The sequence below is a fragment of the Vitis vinifera genome, chromosome 5 (assembly GCF_030704535.1).
Source record: "Vitis vinifera cultivar Pinot Noir 40024 chromosome 5, ASM3070453v1".
Classification (NCBI taxonomy): Eukaryota; Viridiplantae; Streptophyta; class Magnoliopsida; order Vitales; family Vitaceae; genus Vitis; species Vitis vinifera.
The window spans coordinates 23,610,341-23,632,083 of record NC_081809.1 but is presented as its reverse complement, the minus strand read 5'-3'; the positions used below and the strand labels follow the sequence as shown (position 1 = coordinate 23,632,083).

The window sequence follows — 21,743 nt, the reverse complement described above, 5'->3', positions numbered from 1 at the left end:
AATATAATCCAAATCCAATCCGAATATTAAAAATGATTGACCAAATCTGCTATTAGGTTGGGGTTGGATTTGGTCGACTTGCCCAAGTTACATTCATAATAAAAATAGAAGTGTATCCGGGGAAATGTCAAATATTTCAATTTTAAATATTAAATATGCACAGTAATTTTTTATGAGTGGTTGAACCGGCCGGTTCAAAAACCCTTATTCCTAATTCTCTATTAGCGTTGTTTCCACTCCCTCTCTTCCCCTATTGGCGTTCTTCTGACACTCCACAACTGCGGCGGCTTCACCAGACCAGACCTCTCATCTAGGTTTTCAAAACCCTGATTGAAGCACTAGATTTTGAGCCATGGAGGAGGTTCTCGAGAGCAAAGACTTCTCATTTCCAAAGCAGGAAGAGAATATCCTCGAGTTATGGTCCGAAATCAAGGCCTTCGAGACCCAGTTGAAGCGCACCGAAAACCTGCCCGAGTACGTCTTCTACGACGGCCCTCCCTTCGCCACTGGCCTCCCCCACTATGGCCACATCCTTGCCGGGACCATCAAGGACATTGTGACGAGGTACCAGAGCATGACCGGCCACCACGTGACCCGACGCTTCGGATGGGACTGCCATGGATTGCCGGTGGAGCACGAGATTGACAAGAAGCTGGGGATTCAGACGAGGGAGGATGTGCTGAAGATGGGAATTGATAAGTACAATGAGGAATGTAGGAGCATTGTGACTAGGTACGTTGAGGAGTGGGAGAAGATCATTACACGAACGGGTCGGTGGATTGACTTTAGGAATGATTACAAGACCATGGATTTAAAGTTTATGGAGAGTGTGTGGTGGGTTTTTGCTCAGCTATTTGAGAAGGGCCTTGTGTACAGAGGTTTCAAGGTTTGTGCTGGTTTCTCTGTTCATGTTTCTGAATTTCTAAGCATGTTTGGATTGATTGTAATGGATTTTTGTGAACAAGGTAGTTAAAATTTGGTTTTTTTTTTTTTTTTTGAATTGATGTAATTTTTAGTCGATTTGGAGACTGATTGATTAAATAAGCAAGGATTTTTTTAATGGGTTGAATTTTGAAATCGATTAATTCAACAAAATTTTCATATTTTATGTGCTTGTTAGTTTTATTGGATTCAAATGGAAAGTGATTCATGTTTCTGGAATAGGTAGTGAAATTTTCCTTCAACTGATGCAATTGACTCATATTTTAAATTGAATATAGATGCTTATCAGATGGGTTGTTAAGACTATATTGAATTACTGCATTTTTATCCAATCAAGACCGAGTAATTCAATAACATTTTTACATGTTTATTATGTTTTCCGAATTCAGTGGTGTATGTTTTCTCCCATTGATGCTCGTCTTATATGGATTATAAATATTTTTAAATTGGGTAATTATGATTCTGTTGAACTATTGCATTCTTTGATTTATTTTACTGGAAAAACGAGATAATATCTTAGAAGCACCTGAAAAAGGGGGCACCAAAGTGCACACGATGAATACAAATAGCACCAAAAAGTGAACAAAAAGAAAGAGAATGAACAATAGAAAAACTTCTCTCTCCTTTAGATGGAGCTTAACCAATCTACAAAGCCTATCATGGTCATAGAAAAATCATCTATGTACACTCTAGCCCACACCAAAAAGATACACATAAAGTAGGGTTTGATAGTCTGATCTAACTATTTTGCATCTTTGAAAGCCCTCTTATTTCTTTCATTCCAGAGCATCCAAAATAGGCACAAGGGAGCAACCCTCTAAGTTTTTTCCATTTCTTCCCCACAAAAGAGTCATGCCAACGTAGGAGAGTTCCTCTTACTGAGGATTGCATCAACCAGTTCACTCCAAATAGAGAAGAAAACCAGCTGCTATGGAATTCTTGCTTTGGAACATTGAGGGAGTAAATGTTCAGCCGACTCTACCTCTCCTTTACACATGTAACATCTATTCAGAAAACCCCATCCCCTCCTTATAAGTTGATCAAGCTTTAAAACTCTTCCCAGACAACTTCCCAAGTGAAGAAGCCTAACCTAGTTGTTGCCCATGGGTTCCAAACTATGCTTGCAGGAAGGGCTCACTACTTCCCTGGGTTAAGACAACATAATAGGATTTGATGGAAAACTTCCCACTCTTGGATTCATTCCAATCCAATCTATCTTCTTCCTCCATTCTAATTAAGCTTGTTTGCAAGATTTGAAAGAAGGCCTCCACTCTTTCAAATTCTCAATTGTGGAACTGTCTATGAAAGCAGGGACTTCACCGATCCCCCCCTCCCCAACCTATTCCCACATTTATGCTACACAAGAGTCCTTATCTGTGGCTATAGAAAAGTAACTTTGGGAAAGACTCTCTGAAGGAACTTCCACTGCAAGAACTGCACGATCTATCTTTCCAGAATTTTACTCTTCTGCCATTACCTATAATGAAACAAGTTATGCGTCTAATGCCCTTCCACCTAGATCTAATAGCCTTCCACAAGCTCACCCCACGGTTATCCCTCACCACGCTCAAACAACAGCCCCCTTCAACTGCTCCAAAATGTCCAACTATAACCTATTTTCAAAGGGTTTTTGTCCTAGTAGCGAATCTCCAATTCCATTTTCCAAGGAGAACCTTATTGAGGTATGAAGGTTTTTTATGCCAAGATCTTCGTTCTTCTTGTCTAAGAGAACAATAGATCAGTTAACCATATTGTTCAATTGAAAAAATGATTAATTTTATATTTTCATATATGCTTTGTTTTTTAATGAATTTTAATGGGTTGATATGGATAGCTGAGTAAAATATTCATATTATGAATGAGTTTTAGTGGATTGAAATGGAATGTGATGAAAGATCATGTCTGTAGAGGTTTGATGTTTGTCCTCATTTCTTGATTTATGCCCTCTAATTTGTTTATCATGTGTTTTCTTCAATTCATGCATGCCTTGAATTGATTATGGATGTTTGTGAATAGGGTAGTAAAAATTTTATTTAAACTTGGTGCATTTTTTATTCAATTAAAAAATGACTAATTAAATAACATTTTTATATATGCATTATTTCAAGGGAGTTCCAACAGGCTGGAGTGGATTTATTTAATAAGATCTTTCACGGTATATTCGTGAGCTGTAATGGATTGAAGTTGAATGTCATGTATGTGCATTAATGATTGAGATTTTGGTAGTTGATAAGATGGATGAATAATTATCCATCTTGATGACATCACTTTTTCTGAATTGGAAGGTGAACTGTAGGATTGACACTTTTCTTTCATTCTGTTTGGTTGACAAGAAAACAGAGGAAAAAAGAAATATCTTACTTCCCATAGAAAAGGATAACAGGACTTTGGGTTTTTTGTCTTCTTGTTAGTTTTCTTTCAGAAAAACACTTTGCTCAAGCGAAGTCAAATAGTTGTATTAGGTTTATCTGAATGGGAATTTTGTTTTTCATTTTCTTGGTCATAGAATGAAAAAATGTTCTGATTTATATGTTTTTTCTTACACATTCTTAAGAACCAACCAAGGTTTTGACTAGAAAATAATTTTTTTTTGCTGGTTTTTAGATGTTAGAGAAAATCAATTCTAGCTGGTTGGAAACGGCTATTCTTTAAGTGTGTTGATGATGTTATTTTTTCAGGTTATGCCATACAGCACTGGTTGCAAGACACCGCTGTCTAATTTTGAAGCCAACTCGAACTATAAGGTTTGATTCTAAACTGCTGTGGTTTCAGTTCTATTTTTTATTTTTATTTTTACTGTTACATACCCTGTGGCTGGACACAATCAGACCAGCCAATGTAATTGTTATTGTGGAACTGGCCCTTTTATGTCATGATCACTAATTTGGCTTTAAAAAACTTACCAGTATTGTTCTTATTACTTCAATTATTTATTTGAATTTCATGTATTTCTAACACTCCTGGAGTAATACAGGATGTACCCGACCCCGAACTGATTGTGTCCTTCCCAATAGTTGACGATCCAGATAAAGCAGCATTTCTAGCATGGACAACAACACCATGGACCCTCCCTAGTAATCTTGCCTTGTGTGTCAATGCAAATTTTGTCTATGTAAAGGTCAGTTGAATCTGAAATTTCTTTGACAGATCATTTAGAACTTACAGATTGAATGGTTGGTATGTTTATTGACCTTTGTGTTCTGTTCTGCCATAAATTGTCTACTTTGCTAGCTGAAGTGGCATAATATTGAATTACATCCATAATCTGATATCCATTAGCATTAATTAATCATGAAGCCAATTGTTGAATTTCTATGGTTATAAGAGTCCATCTGATTTTGATTGTGTATCGAAGTTTTTTTATAGGCATTTGAAGCCACTCCCTTAGATCTAGAGACTCCTTTGATGCTAATTCTCAAAGCCTGACACCTCCATGTCTCATACCTTAAAAATTTGGCAAATGTGCGGTGCTAAGTATTAAGAATATTTTTCTGCCAAAGAACTAAGGCTTGATAATCATAGATTTCTCTACTCTTCTATTTATTGAATAGATTGTTCAAATGAAGGCTTTATTGATGATATCAAGTCCATATAAGATCTGCAATGCTATTTGTTGTTTGAGTGTCTAATTTCAAGTGTAAAAAACAAACAGGTGCGCAATAAGTACTCAGGGAAAGTCTATGTGGTTGCTGAATCTCGATTGTCAGAGCTACCTACTGAGAAGCCAAAACAAGTCGTAACTAATGGATCAAGTGATGATCTAAAACATTCAAACCCTAAGTCCAAGGGTTCCTCAGGTGGGAAAACCAAGGGTGAGGTAGAGTTTGAAGTGGTTGAGAAAATTTTGGGGGCTTCACTGGTGGGAAGGAAGTAAGCACATCCCGTACCTTTTGTTTGAACTCTATTAAATTATTATCAATTCTTCCATTATTAGTTTTTATTGACTCATATTTTGTATTGAATATAGATGCTTATCAAATGTTATTTTTGCTAAGAAAGTATGTTTTATCCAAAAAACTATGTTTTCCAAAAATTTATAGAGCTTGTATCTCTGTTATTATTTGGAAATGTTCAAGGTCACACCATTGCTTGTTGGTTGATAAATTTCGGTTATTTGCCATTTTTTGAATCAAAGTTAATGTCAAAGTCTGTTATGAGATTAGAATTTTAAAAATCAATTAGGGTCTGAGGGTCTGATTCAATATCAGAATTTTGATTTTTTTAATAAGTGCTTGAATAGGTGTAAAGACTGCAGTCTTTTATGTAATGGCAGCATAATAGAAGTAGTAGGGGGGTGTAAAAGAAAGGCATCAATATTGACCTCAGTGGTTGTTTTATACTGTTACCTGTTCTTCTAAAAACACTATAACTGCTAATAATATCTTGATAATATGCAATTCACATGCATCTTACCTCGTGTACCCAAATATATCAAATGGATGTATCTAGAGGTGCATGACCCTTTTTGATTGACACTTCTCCATATATACTCATTTTTTGCTTATCAAAATAAAGAAAAAAAAAATCAAATGACTGTCAATGTCAGTGATGGGAACTAATGACAGACACCGATGTTGACCTAAATGGTGGTCTAGTTCTATGACTTATTTTAAAAAAATCCTAAAACTATAGACAATATCTCAATAGTGTGCTACTGATATTCTGTACTCATATTTTCATTTAAAAGAAGCAAAATCTAATCAGGATGTATTTACATTAAGTTACACAAGATAGGCTAAACAAAACAAAAAGGAATAAACAAAAGTAGCATATACCTTGATTTACTACCTTCGAATCTCTTAAATATAAGGTAGGGTAATTCTAGGACTGAAAATTTAGTGGGATTGGGTGGACATTGGAAAGACCGCTTCATTTGTGAAGAGTAGGTTTGTAGGTGCCTAAGAGAGTTGACTAAAGTAGCAAAAGGGTTGGGGTGGGAACCCAAAGGTTCTAGGTGTAATTTCTAGAAAATGGAAAAAAATTGTTTTGGTGGGGGATAGTCTTCCTTGGCATTTAGCTATGATGGTTCACTAGAGAGAGATATTCCTTAGTACCAAGTGTTAAAGAGTATTTTTGGTGAGCCTCATATAGACTACATCAAAGCCTAGAAGCCTTTCTCTCTCTTTCTCTTAGAACACTGAATTAGAAGGAGGAAGGAATGACGATGAGAGAGGAAGTGATAGAGAAGCTGAGAGGAGTGGTGAGGGACTAGTTAAGCAAGGATCACCACTCCTCTGTGATTTTTTTTTTTCCCAAATAAAGTGGTTGCCTTCACTTCCGAACCAACGGATATCCATGTAGGCATAGGTCTCTTCCTCGGTTGTCACTATTGTTGTGTCTTACATCTCTTCCTCCAATTCTTGTCTTCCTGGTATAGTTAGGTGCTTTTAAAACAACTCTTAGTGCTTCAAGTATTCTTCATTCGAACCCTTGGATTATGGATTTAGGGACAATTGATCACATGACTAAAGAGTCTAATGTTTTTCTATTTTACATTCCATATTCTAGTAACCAAAAAGTACAGGTTGCTAACAATCTTTGATTCTCATCAGTGGTAAAGACGATGTTTCGTCACTCATAATATCACTCTTTCATTTGTTTTCAATGTCTCAAATTTGTCATGTAACTTATTGTTCATTAGTAAATTAACAAAATCTCAAAATTGTTTTGTAACTTTTCTTCCTACTCATTGTGTGTTTCAAGACCTAACTACGGAGCATAGTTCTGAAAGGTGCGCTTAGGCTCAAGGTGGTGGGCGCCATGCTCTAGTGCCTCGCCTGACTCTAGGTACCACCTATTGAAGGAGGCACTAATTAGGTGTGCAAGGCGCTCGCCTCCTGTTAGGCATGAAGCCCTAAAAAGGTGCGCCTTCTTCTTCTTCTTGCTTGACTCTAGGCGCTACCCGTTGAAGGAGGCTCTTATTATGCGTGCAAGGAGCAAAGCCCCAAAAAGGTCTGTTTTCTTCTTTTCTTCTCTTCTTGTCCAACGCAAACGAGTTGCAGAGGCAGGATTAGGGGTTTTTTTTTTTTTTTTAGGTGTGGGTGGGGGGGGGGGGGGGGGGGGGGGGTGGATGTGGTTTGTTGCCTTCAAAAGCATTTTGACCCTTTTTTTTTTTAAAAAAAAAAGAACAAGAGCCTAAACGACATGCAGCAAAAAAACCGTATTTGCTCAGCCTCAGCCTCTCATTCGTGCATGCAACAAGCTTGAACTAAAGAAGAGGAGCCTCTCATTCGAGCGTGCAGAAAGGAAAACTAGAAAATTATATTTGTAGAAGAAGCCTTTGCCTCTCATTCGTGTGTGTAGAAAGCCTGAACTGAAGAAGAAGAAAGGAAAAATAGAAAATTATATATATAAAATAGGGTGTGCCTCACTTCACTAAAGTCTATGCCTTAGGTGCGCCTCAGGCTCTAAGAGTATTTTGCGCCTTGAGCCTTTTAAAACTATGCTAGAGGGAATGATTAACAGTACTAAAGAGAGAGAGAGTCTCTATTACTTGGTTACCGAGGAGCAAAGAAAGATTTAAGCTCATCAAATAGAAGGAAACATAGAAAAAAAGAGAACTTTGGTTAATACATGAAAGATTAGGGCATCCAAGTTTTTTCTCTTTGAAAACTTTGTACCCTAAATTGTGTGTCAACTTAGATATTTGTAAATTCCAATGTGAAGTCTGTGAGTTATAAAAAAAACCACATTAAAAGAAATGAAATTTCTTTTCTCTCATTCATACTGATGTTTGGGGTCCTTCATGAATTACTTGTTGTTTAGGGGCAAAATGGTTAATAACTTTTATTGATTAGCGTAGCCAAACCATATGGATCTATCTCCTAAAAGAAAATTCTGATACTATCCTTACCCGTGAATAGTTCCACCAAATGATCCAAACCCCGTTTAATTCAAAAGTGCTAGTTGTGAGGTTGGATAATGGAGGGGTGTTGGAAATTATTTCCTAAAGAATGAGATTAATCATCAAACCTCTTGTGTAGGTACTTCTCAACAGAATGGGGTAGCTAAAAGAAAGAATAAACAATTGTTGGAGGTAGTTAGAGCCCTAATGTTTGCTAGAAATGTTCCTATAAATAGAATGCCCACAAAAAGCTTAAACTCTTAGACTCTAATAGACATCTTGAAACAACATCTACCTCACATAAATTAACTTGGCTCCTTTCCACCCAAAGTCTTTGGTTGTACTATATTTGTCTATGTCCCAAACAAAAACTGATTCAAACTTAATCCTAAAGCCACTAAGTGTATTTTTTTGGGATATCATCCACCTACACAAAGGAACTTTGTCTCCATTGATGTTAGTTTTTTGAAAATCGGCCTTATTACTAGAAATCTGATCTTCGGGGGGGAGAAAATATTGCAGGAAGATCAGTCTTAGATGCTTCTTTTACCCGCTTAGAGTCATGCTATTGAACATGGTGATGTGGAGGAGGTTGATAACATACAACCAGTAGCAACAAAAGAAACTAACAGTTGTAGAAAACCAACAACAGTAGAAAATGTTGACTCAGACTTGATGGTTTACTCTAGGAGGCCAAGGCTACCAATGCAAGAACAAGACCCAATCTCTCTTACATATGACTGATCATCAACTCCAGAATTAGGTACATTTAATCCTTCTAACCTTTTTCTTCTTAATCATGGTTTGGATATTGATATTGATATTCCTATAGCTATTTGGAAAAGTGTTAGAGGTTGTCCTAAACATCCTTTGTTAAAATATTTGTCCTATCATAGACTTTGCCACAGGTATAAGGTCGTTACCATTCATTGTTCTCGGATTCAACTCCCAAAAATGTACAAGAGGCTCTAAGTGATGGAGGGCATAAATTAGGAGATGAAAGCCTTGTATAAGAATGAAATATGAGATATTGTCGATTTACCCAAAGGAAAAAATTTAGTGGGATATAAGTGGGTGTTCACTATTAAATACAAAGTTAATGATTCAATTGAGAGGTATAAAGCTAGGTTAGTGGCAAATGGATACACACAAACCTATGGAATTGACTACCAAGAAACTTTTGCACCCGTGACAAAGATGAATTCCATTATAGTCCTTTTATCCGCTACAATAAATTTTGATTGACCTCTACAATAATTTGATTAAAAAATGCATTTTTGCATTGGAACTTGGAAGAAGAAGCATTTATGATTTGCCTCCTGGTTTTGAAGGAAAATTCAGCAATGGAAAGTGACACGAAATATGGGATGAAAAATAATAAGTTTTGTATATTAGATTGACTATACACAGTTTATATAGGAGATTACAAGAGAAGAAATAGGAAACAAGAGACATAATAGGAAACTAACTTATTCCTAAATTAGAAAGCTATCTATTTACAGAAATAGGAAACTAATATAATAGGAAAATAATTCTCCTATTTTATTTACAGCTCAATTACATCCTATTTATAGCTTGAGAGAAAGGTTTGTAGATTGAAGAAATCACTATATGGTTTGAAGCAGTCTCCTTGGGCATGGTGTTAGAGATTTGCTAAGTCTCTTCTTAAATTTGGCTACCACCAAAGTTAAGGAGATCATACTCTTAAACAATCACTACAAAAGAATATTAATGCACTTATTGTTTACGTGAATGACATATTTGTCACTAGAGATACTGTAGAAGAGATGCAAAATTTTAAGGGAAAGTTGACAAAAAAATTTGAAATCAAAGATCTTGGAAATTTAGATATTTTCTTGGCATTCTTCTTTGATAGGTAAGATATTTTCTTAGCATTGAGGTGGAAAGATCAAAAGAGGGGATCTATGTTACTCAAAGGAAGTATATCCTTGATTTGCTAAATGAGACTAGGATGCTGGGATGCAAACCAATGGGTACACCTATTGATCAAAATCATCAATTAGGCATCATCACTGAAGAAATGAGTTGACAAAGGGAGATATCAAAGACTCCTTGGGAGATTAACCTTTTTGTCCCACACAAGACTAGATATAACATATGCTATTAGTATGGTAATCATGCACTCCCCCTTAGAATGTCATATGGATGCAATCTTGAGAATCTTTTGAGGTACTTGAAGTTAACTCCATGAAAAGGCTTATTGTTCTAAAAAATCAATGACCTTAGAGTTGAGGCTTATACGGATGCAGATTGGGTAGGTTCTAACATTGATAGAAGATTTACTTCAGGATACTATATTTTTATGATTGGCAACTTGGTTGCTTGGAGAAGCAAAAAGCAACAAGTAGTTGCTTAGTCTAGTGCTGAAGCTAAGTTTCGAGGTATGGCCTTTGACATTTGTAAATTCATATGGTTAAAGTGCTATTAAGGAACTACAAGTGAATCTTCAGAATCCCATGAGACTATATTATGACAACAAAGGCTACAATCAGCATTGCTCATAACCCAGTACGACATGACAAGACTAAACATGTTGAGATTGATAGACATTTCATTGAGGAAAAGATTGATAGTGGGCTGATTTGCCCCTTGTTTGTTGCATCCAAACCACAACTAGCTGATGTCTCACAAAGGGAGTTTAGAATCCTAAATTCAACTCTTTGGTTAGCAAATTGGGAATGGAAGATATCTTTGAACTACCTTAAGGGGAGTGTTGGAATCCAATAATTGTTCTTGATTTCACGGAGTTTATTTGATTTATTCTTGATTTTGTGCATATTTAAATTGGTTGACTATGTAAATTAGGAAAATTGTAGTTTAAAGGATTTGTAGGAAGAATTTAGGAGTAGGTCAACTATCTTATTTGGTTTCATTTTTTATACAAGTTTGAAAGTTGTATATATATGTATACTAATTTTTCAATGAGTGAATAAGAAAATTTCTTATTTGTAAACATGTCAGCACAGTGACATTCTTATGGTCCTTTGATCCCATATGATTGATCTAGGAGAGCTTATTGACATCACAAAGCTTCAGTGACATTGATGGGGGAAAACCTTTTAAAGTTTATTCAAGGAAGAAAGGGAAGACCTTAGTAAACTTTAAGTAGGATTAATATTAATTAGAATTGAATTGGTATTGATATTTGTTGGAGTCTAATTAGGATTAGCTAGTTGAGTTATAATATAATTAGAATTTGAGTCATGATAGGTTATTATAGTTCTAGTAAATTTTGGATGTTATAATTATAATTAGAATCATAATAGGCTATTAGAGTCCTAGTAGACTTTGAATTTCTTAAAGAAGCCTATAAATAGGCTAATCAATGTAAATTAAAGGGATGAATTGATATGAATAATATTATATTTTCTTTCATTGCAAGGTTGCAACCCTCAATGGTGAGATTCCATTGATTTCTTCTAGGTGAGACTCATAGAAGGCCTTAGTGAGACTCTAAGATTTTCCATCTTTTCTTCATTGTTTCTTTTTTCTCTCTATTTCTTATCTTATAATTTTCTCTACCATAAAATTTATTCTTTATTCCTCTCCTTACACCCTAAAAAATAAAACCCTAGTCCACCTACCCTTGAGTGTAGGCAACCATCTTAGGGTTATCCTACATCAATTTTGGTATCAGAGCCAAAGTTCTTGACTTGAAGGCATATGCAATTTAGGAGCGGAGCAACTTATGCAAGCATGAGTTCCAAAAAAACTTCTAGCAATCAAGATGCTGCTACAATACGCTTGGAGGAAATTTCAGCCACACAACAATCCCATCGAGATGCTATAATACAACTAAATAGCAAACTTGATGAGATCATGAAGTTATTAGAAAAGAGTCAAGAAAATCGATCAATTGAAGAGGAGATTGCAAGTCATCAATTTAGACAATCACCAAGTCGATCACACGAAGAACAAGACAATTTTATGATGAGGACTCAAAGAAGGGCCAAACTTTTTGAGCTAGATGATGATGTGACTAAAAAGGTATGTCTTGAAGTTGCTGAATTTTATGGAAAACTAAATACAACAACTTTTCTTGATTGGATTATGTCAATGGAAGATTACTTGGATTGGTATGCAATGCCTGAAAATAGAAAAGTTTGTTTTGTAAAGGCAAAGTTGAAAGGAGCAGCACATCTATGGTGGCATAATATTGAGAATCAAGTTCATAGAATTGACCAACCACCTATTGGCACATGGGACGAGATGAAGTTGAAAATGAAGGAGCACTTTCTCCCAACTGATTATGAACAACTCATGTATACAAAATTGTTTTCCTTTAAATAAGGTACCAAGTCGTTGAAGAATATACAGAAGAATTCCATGAATTAAGCATTCAAAATCAAGTGCGGGAAAGTGATGCTCAACTTGCAGCTCGCTACCAACCTAGACTTCGAATGGAGATTCAACTTGAGATGATAGTTGCACACACTTATACCGTAGATGATGTTTATCAACTAGCCCTCAAAATAGAAGAAGGCCTCAAATTTCGAGTTTCTAGGCATCCAAGTTCACAAATTGGGAGCACTTTCTCCAACAGGACAACAAGCAAACCTTTAAGCACATCAAACTTTAGAACTTCTAATCATGTGAATGGTGGGGGCAACACTCAACAAACTTCGAATGTGGCTCATAAGATGATAATAAGGGTAAAACTTCAATGAGTATTGGAGATAGAAAAGTAGACGTGACTCCTTTATGCTTTAAGTGTGGTGGGCATGGTCATTATGCTGTTGTATGCCCAACCAAAGGTTTACACTTTTGTGTTGAAGAACCAGAATTTGAATTGGAGAGTTACCCAAAGGAAGAAGGGACCTACAATGAAGATGAAGTTAGTGAAGAATGTGACTACTATGATGGTATGACGGAAGGGCATAGTCTTGTAGTACGACCTTTATTAGCTGTCTCAAAGGTAAAAGGAGAAGAAGATTGGCGACGTACTAGCATTTTCCAAACGTATTTCTTGCCAAGGGAGATAATGCACCATGATCATTGATGGAGGTAGCAGTTTGAACATAGTTTCGCAAGAACTTGTTGAGCAGCTAAACCTTAAAATAGAGAAACATCCACATCCACATCCATTCAGAGTAGCATGGGTTAATGACACCTCTATCCCAGTAAGTTTTCGCTGCTTAGTAACATTCCTTTTTGGTAAGGACTTTGAAGAGTCTGTATGGTGTGAGGTCTTACCCATAAAAGTAAGTGATATTTTACTTGGAAGACCTTGGCTTTTTTATAGAAGAGTTCAACATGTCGGCTATGAAAATACATATGCTCTCATACACAACGGACGTAAGAAGATCTTTCGTCCAATGAAAGAAGTCCCTCCAATTAAGAAGTCGGACGAAGAGGTACAACCAAAAAAGGTACTTACTATGTGTCAATTTGAAAATGAGAGCAAGGAAACTAAAGTTATATTTGCTTTAATGGCTCGGAAAGTGGAAGAATTTAAAGAAAAAGATAAGAAATATCTAGCAAACGTACGTAAAATCCTTGATGACTTTTCTGACTTGTGGCCTACAAAGTTACCTAATCAACCCCTTCCCCTATGTGATGTACAACATGCCATTGATTTGATTCCCGGTGCATCATTACCAAATTTACTAGCCTCCAGAATGAATCCAACAGAGCATGTTGAATTGAAAAGGCAAGTTGATGAATTACTTACTAAAGGCTTTATTCGTGAAAGCCTGAGTCCTTGTAGAGTTCCTGCCCTACTAACACCAAAGAAGGATGGATCATGGCGGATGTGTGTGGATAGTCATGCAATCAACAAAATCACAATCAAGTATCGATTTCCAATTCCAAGACTTGATGATATGCTAGATATGATGGTTGGATCAGTAATCTTCTCAAAGATTGATCTAAGAAGTGGATATCATCAAATACGCATTAGACCAGGGGATGAATGAAAGACATCTTTCAAAACTAAGGATGGATTGTATGAGTGGTTAGTCATGCCGTTTGGAATAACCAATGCTCCAAGTACCTTCATGCGGGTTATGATGCAGGTATTGAAACCTTTTATTAGATGGTTTGTTGTTGTCTATTTTGATGATATTCTTATCTATAGTCGATCTTGTGAAGATCATGAGGAACATTTGAAGCAAGTAATGCGTACTCTTAGGGCTGAAAAATTTTACATTAATATGAAAAAATTTACTTTCATGAGCCCTAGTGTTGTATTTCTTGGCTTTGTTGTGTCTTCTAAGGGTGTTGAAACAAATCCGGAGAAGATTAAAGCTATTGTTGATTGGCCAGTACCAACAAATATCCATGAGGTGCAAAGCTTCCATGGAATGACTACATTCTATTGACGATTTATTCGAAATTTCAGCTCTATTATGGCCCCAATAACTGAATGCATGAAACCTGGTTTATTTATTTGGACCAAGGTGACCAACAAGGCATTTGAAGAAATCAAATCCAAGATGGTGAACCCTCATATCCTACATCTACCAGACTTTGAGAAAGTATTTGAGGTGGCCTGTCATGCTTCCCATGTGGGAATTGGACTAGTTCTTAGTCAAGAGTGGCATCCTGTGGCTTTCTTTAGTGAGAATGCTTATTTGTTAGAGCTCCCCTCAGACTTGCATTTTAGTCCAATATTTAATGTGGAAGATTTGTATATCTACTATGGTCATCACAATGATGTAAGTGAAGAGTTGGATCTTCAATTATCACCTACTCTTAGCCCACGTCCTGAGATCGAGTATGTTCTTGATGATCAACTTGTGTCTACTCGACAAGGTGGATATCAAATTTTTTTGGTGAAATGGCGAGGCAAACCACATTCTGAAAAACATGGATTACGACAACGGATTTTCAGAAGCTTGACCCCGATCTCTATGAATTGTATCAAGCATCTAACTCGTCGGAGCCGAGTTCTTTCAAGCCGGGGAGAATTGATGGGGGAAAACCTTTTAAAGTTTATTCAAGGAAGAAAGAGAAGACCTAAGTAAACTTTAAGTAGGATTAATATTAATTAGAATTGAATTGGGACTAGTATTTGTTGGAGCTTAATTAGGATTAGCTAGTTGAGTTATAATATAATTAGAATTTGAGTCATGATAGGTTATTAGAGTTCTAGTAGATTTTGGATGTTATAATTAAAATTTGAATCATAATAGGCTATTAGAGTCCTAGTAGACTTTGAATTTCTTAGAGAAGCCTATAAATAGGCTAATCAATGTAAATCAAAGGGATGAATTGATATGAATAATATTATATTTTCTTTCATTGCAAGGGTTGCAAACCTCAATGGTGAGATTCCATTGATTTCTTCTAGGTGAGACTCTTAGAAGGCCTTAGTGAGACTCTAAGGTTTTCCATCTTTTCTTCATTGTTTCTTCTTTCTCTCTATTTCTTATCTTATAATTTTCTCTACCATAAAATTTATTCTTTGTTCCTCTCCTTACACCTTAAAAGTTAAAACCCTAGTCCACCTACCCTTGAGTGTAGGCAACCATCCTAGGGTTGTCCTACATCAGACATACTTGTCTTGGGTCCCACAGTAGTTCGAGTTATTATGTGTATGTATAAAGTATGTATAAATATCATTGATTTATATTTTTGTTTTATAAATTTCTGTCTACCAAAAAAAAAAACTATAAATTTCTTGTGGTTTTAGGAATATAATTGTTTTCCTAATATGTTATATAACTAGGAGGATGACTTCTAGAAGGTTTATACTCTTCTAGGGTTTTATAAGTCTAAATATATATCATTAACTTAAGAATAGCTTTGAGCCCCACTCCTGGTCTCCCCTTCTAGAATTGAAGTTCTAGTATGTACTTGTAATGAATAGGATGGTTTCAAAAGGTACTATTTGTTCTTGGAATTCATTGAAGTTTATGATTCCCTTACTATGGTAAATCTAGATAATGAATAGATGGATAAACATTGGGATTCATTTTTGAAAGAGCTTGGAGTCGGAACCAGTGCCTTCTTTGAACATCAAATCCTTCACTTCTGTTAAATGAGTAAAAAAGGGGAAAAAAAAAGTTTTCAACTCCATTACATTCTTTACTTTCATGTGCTTTGGTTTTTTTTTTTTTTGAACAATTTTTTGCCTTCTAGTGTTGAACAATGCAAGTATCACTTTTCATAGGTAATCTAGATGATTTTGCATGCTCTTATTTCTAGAGGGGGATGGTTGTTAGCAACTGAGTGATATTTTTTAAATCTGGCTAACTAAATAATTTTGTTTTCCTTTTGACGGGCTAACAACCAAGCAATTTTAGTGATTGAACAATTTTGATCGGGTAGGAGCTGAATAATTCTATTATTTTTAGTGGTATTAAAATATGCCCAAGGTCCAACCCAAATTCTAGTGATGGATATCATTTGGCAAATTTTGGACTTGGGTCCCACTGATCACTTATTTGTTTTTGGAGCTTGAATTGTTTTATTAGTTTGTAATATGGAATATGAACTTCTTAGAGACATGTACTGCAGGTATGAGCCATTATTCAATTATTTCATGGAGTTTTCTGATGCGGCATTCAGAGTTCTTTCGGACAATTATGTAACTGATGATAGTGGGACTGGAATTGTTCATTGTGCTCCTGCATTTGGTGAAGATGATTACCGGGTTTGCGTTGAAAATCAAATAATCGATAAGGTTTGCACTCAGATGCTTAAAAATGCAGATCATTATGGTTTAGTATTCTGGTTGCTATTTCTTGCTTGGTCTCAAATGTATGTAGTTATTGTGGCCCTAAAGCAAGAATTACCATATATGGTCTTAGCATCTCTGATAATAATATTTTTTTTTTTTTGATAAGAAACAAGTATTTGTTAACTCATGGAAAAAGAATACAGAGAAGGGTGAGAGACCCTATAAAAGACTAAATAAACTATACAGTCTAACCAGAAATGACAAAAACAGAAAGCAGTCTGGGAGAGGGTGGGGGTGGTGGTTTGTTTTGGTTGTGGGTTTGTTGGCTTTTAAAGCAAGTTTTAATGCTTAACTGCTTTTGGAGTGTCAGCTAAGCATGTATGTTTTGTACCTCAAGCCTCCTATTTTGGAGTCTATTCATTAGGCACTTGAGTTCTCTCTCCTGGTGGTTAATCCTCAATTTCTATGTTAATTTGCTCAGGTGGTTTGTTCTTGCTGCTGGAAATGTAAATCTGTTAAATGGTTCTTAAACATTGAGCTAATATAGACTAAAGTTTTAGCACTACAAACCTTCTTTGAACAATAACAAGTTGATTTTTACAAGTTTTTTCCTTTTTTTTTTGTTAAGAACAAAAATTAGCAATATTCTTATGAACTTTTCTTTCATTTTTTTTTCCTGATCAGATACAAAAATTCATTGAATGGTAATTTGAAATGCATGAGAAGGATGAGAAGTCCTTCGCTGATATACAAACTCTGATAGAAATAATAGAGCAATATGATATTACCTATATACACCAAATTCCAACACAATACAAAACATCTACAAAAAAAGGTAGAATCTCGGATCCAAGATTTGCACTTTTAACCCTTTAATTATACACCAAATTCCAATTGAGTTGAATAATAGAGAGATGAGTTCCCTTGACGACTGAAGTTGTTGAAGCCCTAAACGAGGAATAACAGATTTGCATTTTTCTTTCCTTTTCTCCCCTGTGAATTATTAATGGCTGTAAATGACAGCTAGTTACGATGATATGAACATGGTTGTTAATTTGTAAAACGTATCATATATCGTTTTTCTCTGTTTTTTAATCATGTATTGTAAGTTTTTTTTATATAGTGAAAAATAAATAGAAAAAATATGTTTACATATGCATATATAGTAGAAGCATGGAGTATAAAGTAATATATAATCAATTTCATGAAAGATTGTAGAATTTAAAGAGTTAAAATATATCACACCATATGAAAACATCGAATACTAGAGTTAGGCATAGTTCAATTTAACAAAATATGAGTTTAATGTATAGTCTTCATCACAAAATCTACAAAAATAAACTTAATAACATTTTTAGATTTGATTTTTAGTTCTAAATTCAAACTAGACATTTAATTATGTGTTGATATATGTTTTCATACGTCCAAAATAAAAGTTCCAACTTTTCATGTTTTTCATCATTCTATCACCATTGAAAAAATTCCATATATATATATATAAAATAAAAGTTTAATTGCACAAGCACCATCATTTTCAATGTGAACATTCAAATCATTCATATGAAAATTCTTCAATGGTCATTGTAAGAATAAATTTACTAAACTTCCACTATTACTTTTGACAACAAGAATGTAGCTTTACATATAGGATTATTTTACCTCTCTCTTTTTTTATGGTCAATTTCTAACCTTTCTATACATTTTAAGCAATTAATATAATAATTCTTTTTAACAAAAAAATTTTTCAATTTGATTTTTCTTAAAAATTATGAAAAACAGTTGAAGATATGTGTGTGTGTGTATTATTGCATTATGTATCTATTGTGTATCATATATGTATATATATATGATACACTTAAGATAAGATATGGAGCCTGATCGAAAAGATAAGATATGGGGTGTGATCATTTGCATAAAAAATATATCATATCATTGTACCATATTGTGAATTATAAGTTTTTAACGACTATGGATATGTGTGTGATACAATCAAGTTTTACTTAAAAGTTAAAATTAATTCTTGTACCTGCTGCATTTGAAATATTGAGATGGCCTTCTCCTCCTGCCTTTTCCTTGTTGCTCTGGTTGGATTGAAAACAATATCTTAGTTTTGTTTAATAGCAGTTTCGCTATGTTATAGTTTTTCATTAATTTTTTCTCTTGTTTGAAGTATTTCCCCCCTTTTCCTTCTTTTTTGTGGGATTTTGTGTAGGGAGAAGATCTAATTGTAGCAGTTGATGATGATGGCTGCTTTACTGGGAGGATTACTGACTTTAGTGGGCGTTATGTGAAGGATGCAGATAAAGACATTATCGAAGCAATAAAGGTAACAAAGATACCAGCTTTAGGCCCCTCTAGTGCTTTTTTGTTTGTTTGTTGGTTTCCATTTTTCTTTCTTTCTCTCTTTTTTTCCTTTAGCCCATGGGTGTTTTGTATCTTCCTATGCAATAGGGTTGCACCTCCTTTTTGCTAGACACTTATTAATATTTTTGCCTATAATAAAATATTAGTATCAATTGTTGTATTAGTTTTATAGCTGGGCTTTAATTTACAGGGTTGTCTTTTTTCATTTTTTCTTTTCTTTAATTGTTGTTATTATCATAGCTACAGAAAAAATAGAAAAGAGTTTCATATGAAGAATGGGATGTCATAACCTTTTTTGTCCATTTACTTTGTTCACTGAATGTCTCCCTTTGTTTTACTAAAAATTCTTTGTATTTATGCAGAGAAAAGGCAGGCTCATCAAATCTGGCAGATTTACGCATTCTTATCCGTTTTGTTGGAGATCTGATACCCCTCTTATTTATAGAGCTGTTCCGAGCTGGTATATGCATGTTCATCAAAGATTTATTTTACTTAAGCTGAAATTTTAGCCAGACCTTTTAATTTTCTTTGAGTACTCTTTTCTTTTTTGGAACTAATTTGTTTTTTTGATAAACAGAACAATGGTATATAGGAAACATCGTATTGATCTATTCTTTTGATTAAAGTTTGTACTTCTGTGAAGCATTTCCCATCCTTCACATGTATTTTAACTTCATATTCAATGAATTTTTGTTTCTGAGAGTATAATAGAATGGTTGTGCTCAAAGTCCTAAAGTAGGGTTGTAGCTACTTTAGCTTGTATCTTTTGTGTCTCGCTTGTATACTTCCAGTGTATTATTTTTGCCACTTTAGTTTGACATTTATACATACATATATATATATATATATATATTTTCTTATTTGCCAATCAAAAAATATATATAATGCTGAGCTATTCCTTTATTTTAACTTACAGGTTTGTCAAAGTGGAAAACTTGAAGGAGCAATTGCTAGAAAACAACAAACAGACATATTGGGTTCCTGATTTTGTGAAGGTTTGGCATGCTTTTGTCAAACCATACAATCACTTTTGTCCTTTTTCTATTTCTCTTTTCTTTTTGTGTGGTTTTTTTGACCTACTGAATCCTATGTTATCAACAAATACTTTGTACCTCCTGCAGAATAACTGTAAACATAGAGAACTGAGGTTATACACACTCCCCCAGATGAATTTTAATCTTAGAGTTGCCTTCCTTTATTGTGTCATATTACAGGAAAAACGCTTCCACAATTGGCTGGAAAATGCAAGAGACTGGGCTATCAGTCGAAGTAGATTCTGGGGTACTCCTCTTCCTCTATGGATTAGTGAGGATGGTGAAGAAAAAATAGTTATGGATTCCATCGAGAAACTAGAAAAGCTCTCTGGTGTGAAGGTTGGTTGTTACCTTTGTTTCAATAATTCCTTTATCTGTATCTTGCTACTTTCATTCTCTTGGTTAACACATTTAATATATTGCTTCATATACTAACTTATAAAAGCTATTTCCCTGTTGATGGATTGATCAACTTGGTTATTTCCTAAATTTTTTGGATTTTCCTTTGTGATATATTGGGAAATGGTTATCTGAAACAAACCATGGTTCTTATAGGTAATATGATGGAGAGCCAAGGGCTTCCTACTGGAATGGTTTTGCTTTATTCTTCTTTTCACACCTCTATTTTTTTTATTTTTTTTTTGTTTTTTTTTTGAAGGATGTCTCACACTTATTTCTTTTGTACCATTCTTTATCTATATCAAGTATAAGTATAGTTTCTTATATGTAATAAATTATTATACATACACATGCAGGTTCATGTGTGCATGTTGCGCCTGGATTTAGGAGACGTTGTCATCTAGGTTTCCTTGAGCTTTTAATCACTATAATTGTGTTTTCCCCCTTTTTGGATTTTTATGCATATGTTTTCATCTCTAATCTCCTCTTTGCTTATCTTGGTTAGCCATCCATGCTGCTGGGAAGTTCTACTATATGGATGTCAATAGTTAAAAAATTCATGATGCCCGATGCAATAAAATTTTCATGTAGAAAGTAATATGTATGACTAGCACATAACATCTTTTATGCATCTAATGATACATACAACACACCATACAATACATTATACGTAAGATATGATTGCATTTGACTATTTTAAATTCTTATAAGTATTGATTTTGTTCTCCTTAAAAAGATTACTATTTTTAAAAGGTATTTAGGCATATAGTGCATAATGAAGAGGAAAGGGGAAAAATGGAAAATTCTTAGCATTGTTCATGTGTAGTCAAAGACAAGTGTTGAAGATCAAAGTTTTAAATGTAGTTAATGTCATCGAGCAGGTTTTATTCTAATGAAAGATAAATTATTTGGATGATCTGGATGTTGACTTTTAAGATTGATGATGGAAAGATTTTACTTGTATAGTTTTTATTTTTTTTATTTTCGGGGTTCACCCAAAACCACATATATGTCAATAGCTTATTCAAGTATACAATTCCACTTGTATAATAATCAGTCTTTTTCCTGATATTTTGGTTGGACACTAGTAGGAACTTGGGAGCTTTAGTAAAATACTGTGTATTAGCTAATGGCTAACTAGTTAAAATTTGGAACTTAAATTTATTAGAAAGTTTTTTTTTTTTTTTTCTCTTTGATAGGCAAATGTAAATAGTATTAAAGCGCTAAAAGGGGGTGCACCAAAGTACACATGCCGCCTAATAGCGTAAAAAAGGATAGGGAAAACAAAAATACTCCCTCCCTCAATCCGATCCCAATCAATCAATAAAATCAACTAAGGACATAGATGAATTTTCTATAAACAAGTTAGTCCGAGATAAATTAATCTATGATCAATCTATGCTTTAAAATTGTTTTGAACTTGGGAACTTAGCAAAATACTGTGTTAAATATTCCTCTTTGTTGTCAGGTTTTCATTTTTCTCTGGAAATTCCTATGATGGAGAATGTTTCAAAGA

At 34.5% G+C, this 21,743-nt stretch overlaps 1 protein-coding gene across 2 annotated transcripts in view; it reads left to right on the top strand.

Moving 5' to 3' along the window:
• Positions 1-228: 228 nt before the first annotated feature.
• LOC100250847 (isoleucine--tRNA ligase, cytoplasmic) overlaps positions 229-21,743 on the top strand; it is a 31,514-nt gene continuing 9,999 nt past the window's right edge. For both annotated transcript variants that reach the window (XM_002263146.4, XM_010652231.3), the window contains exons 1-9: positions 229-886; positions 3,621-3,686; positions 3,917-4,060; positions 4,595-4,812; positions 16,268-16,433; positions 18,643-18,756; positions 19,157-19,254; positions 19,711-19,789; positions 20,009-20,167. In XM_002263146.4, the coding sequence (XP_002263182.1) occupies positions 353-886; positions 3,621-3,686; positions 3,917-4,060; positions 4,595-4,812; positions 16,268-16,433; positions 18,643-18,756; positions 19,157-19,254; positions 19,711-19,789; positions 20,009-20,167 (1,578 nt within the window). In that variant the 5' untranslated portion in view covers positions 229-352. The remainder of the gene's footprint in view (positions 887-3,620; positions 3,687-3,916; positions 4,061-4,594; positions 4,813-16,267; positions 16,434-18,642; positions 18,757-19,156; positions 19,255-19,710; positions 19,790-20,008; positions 20,168-21,743) is intronic.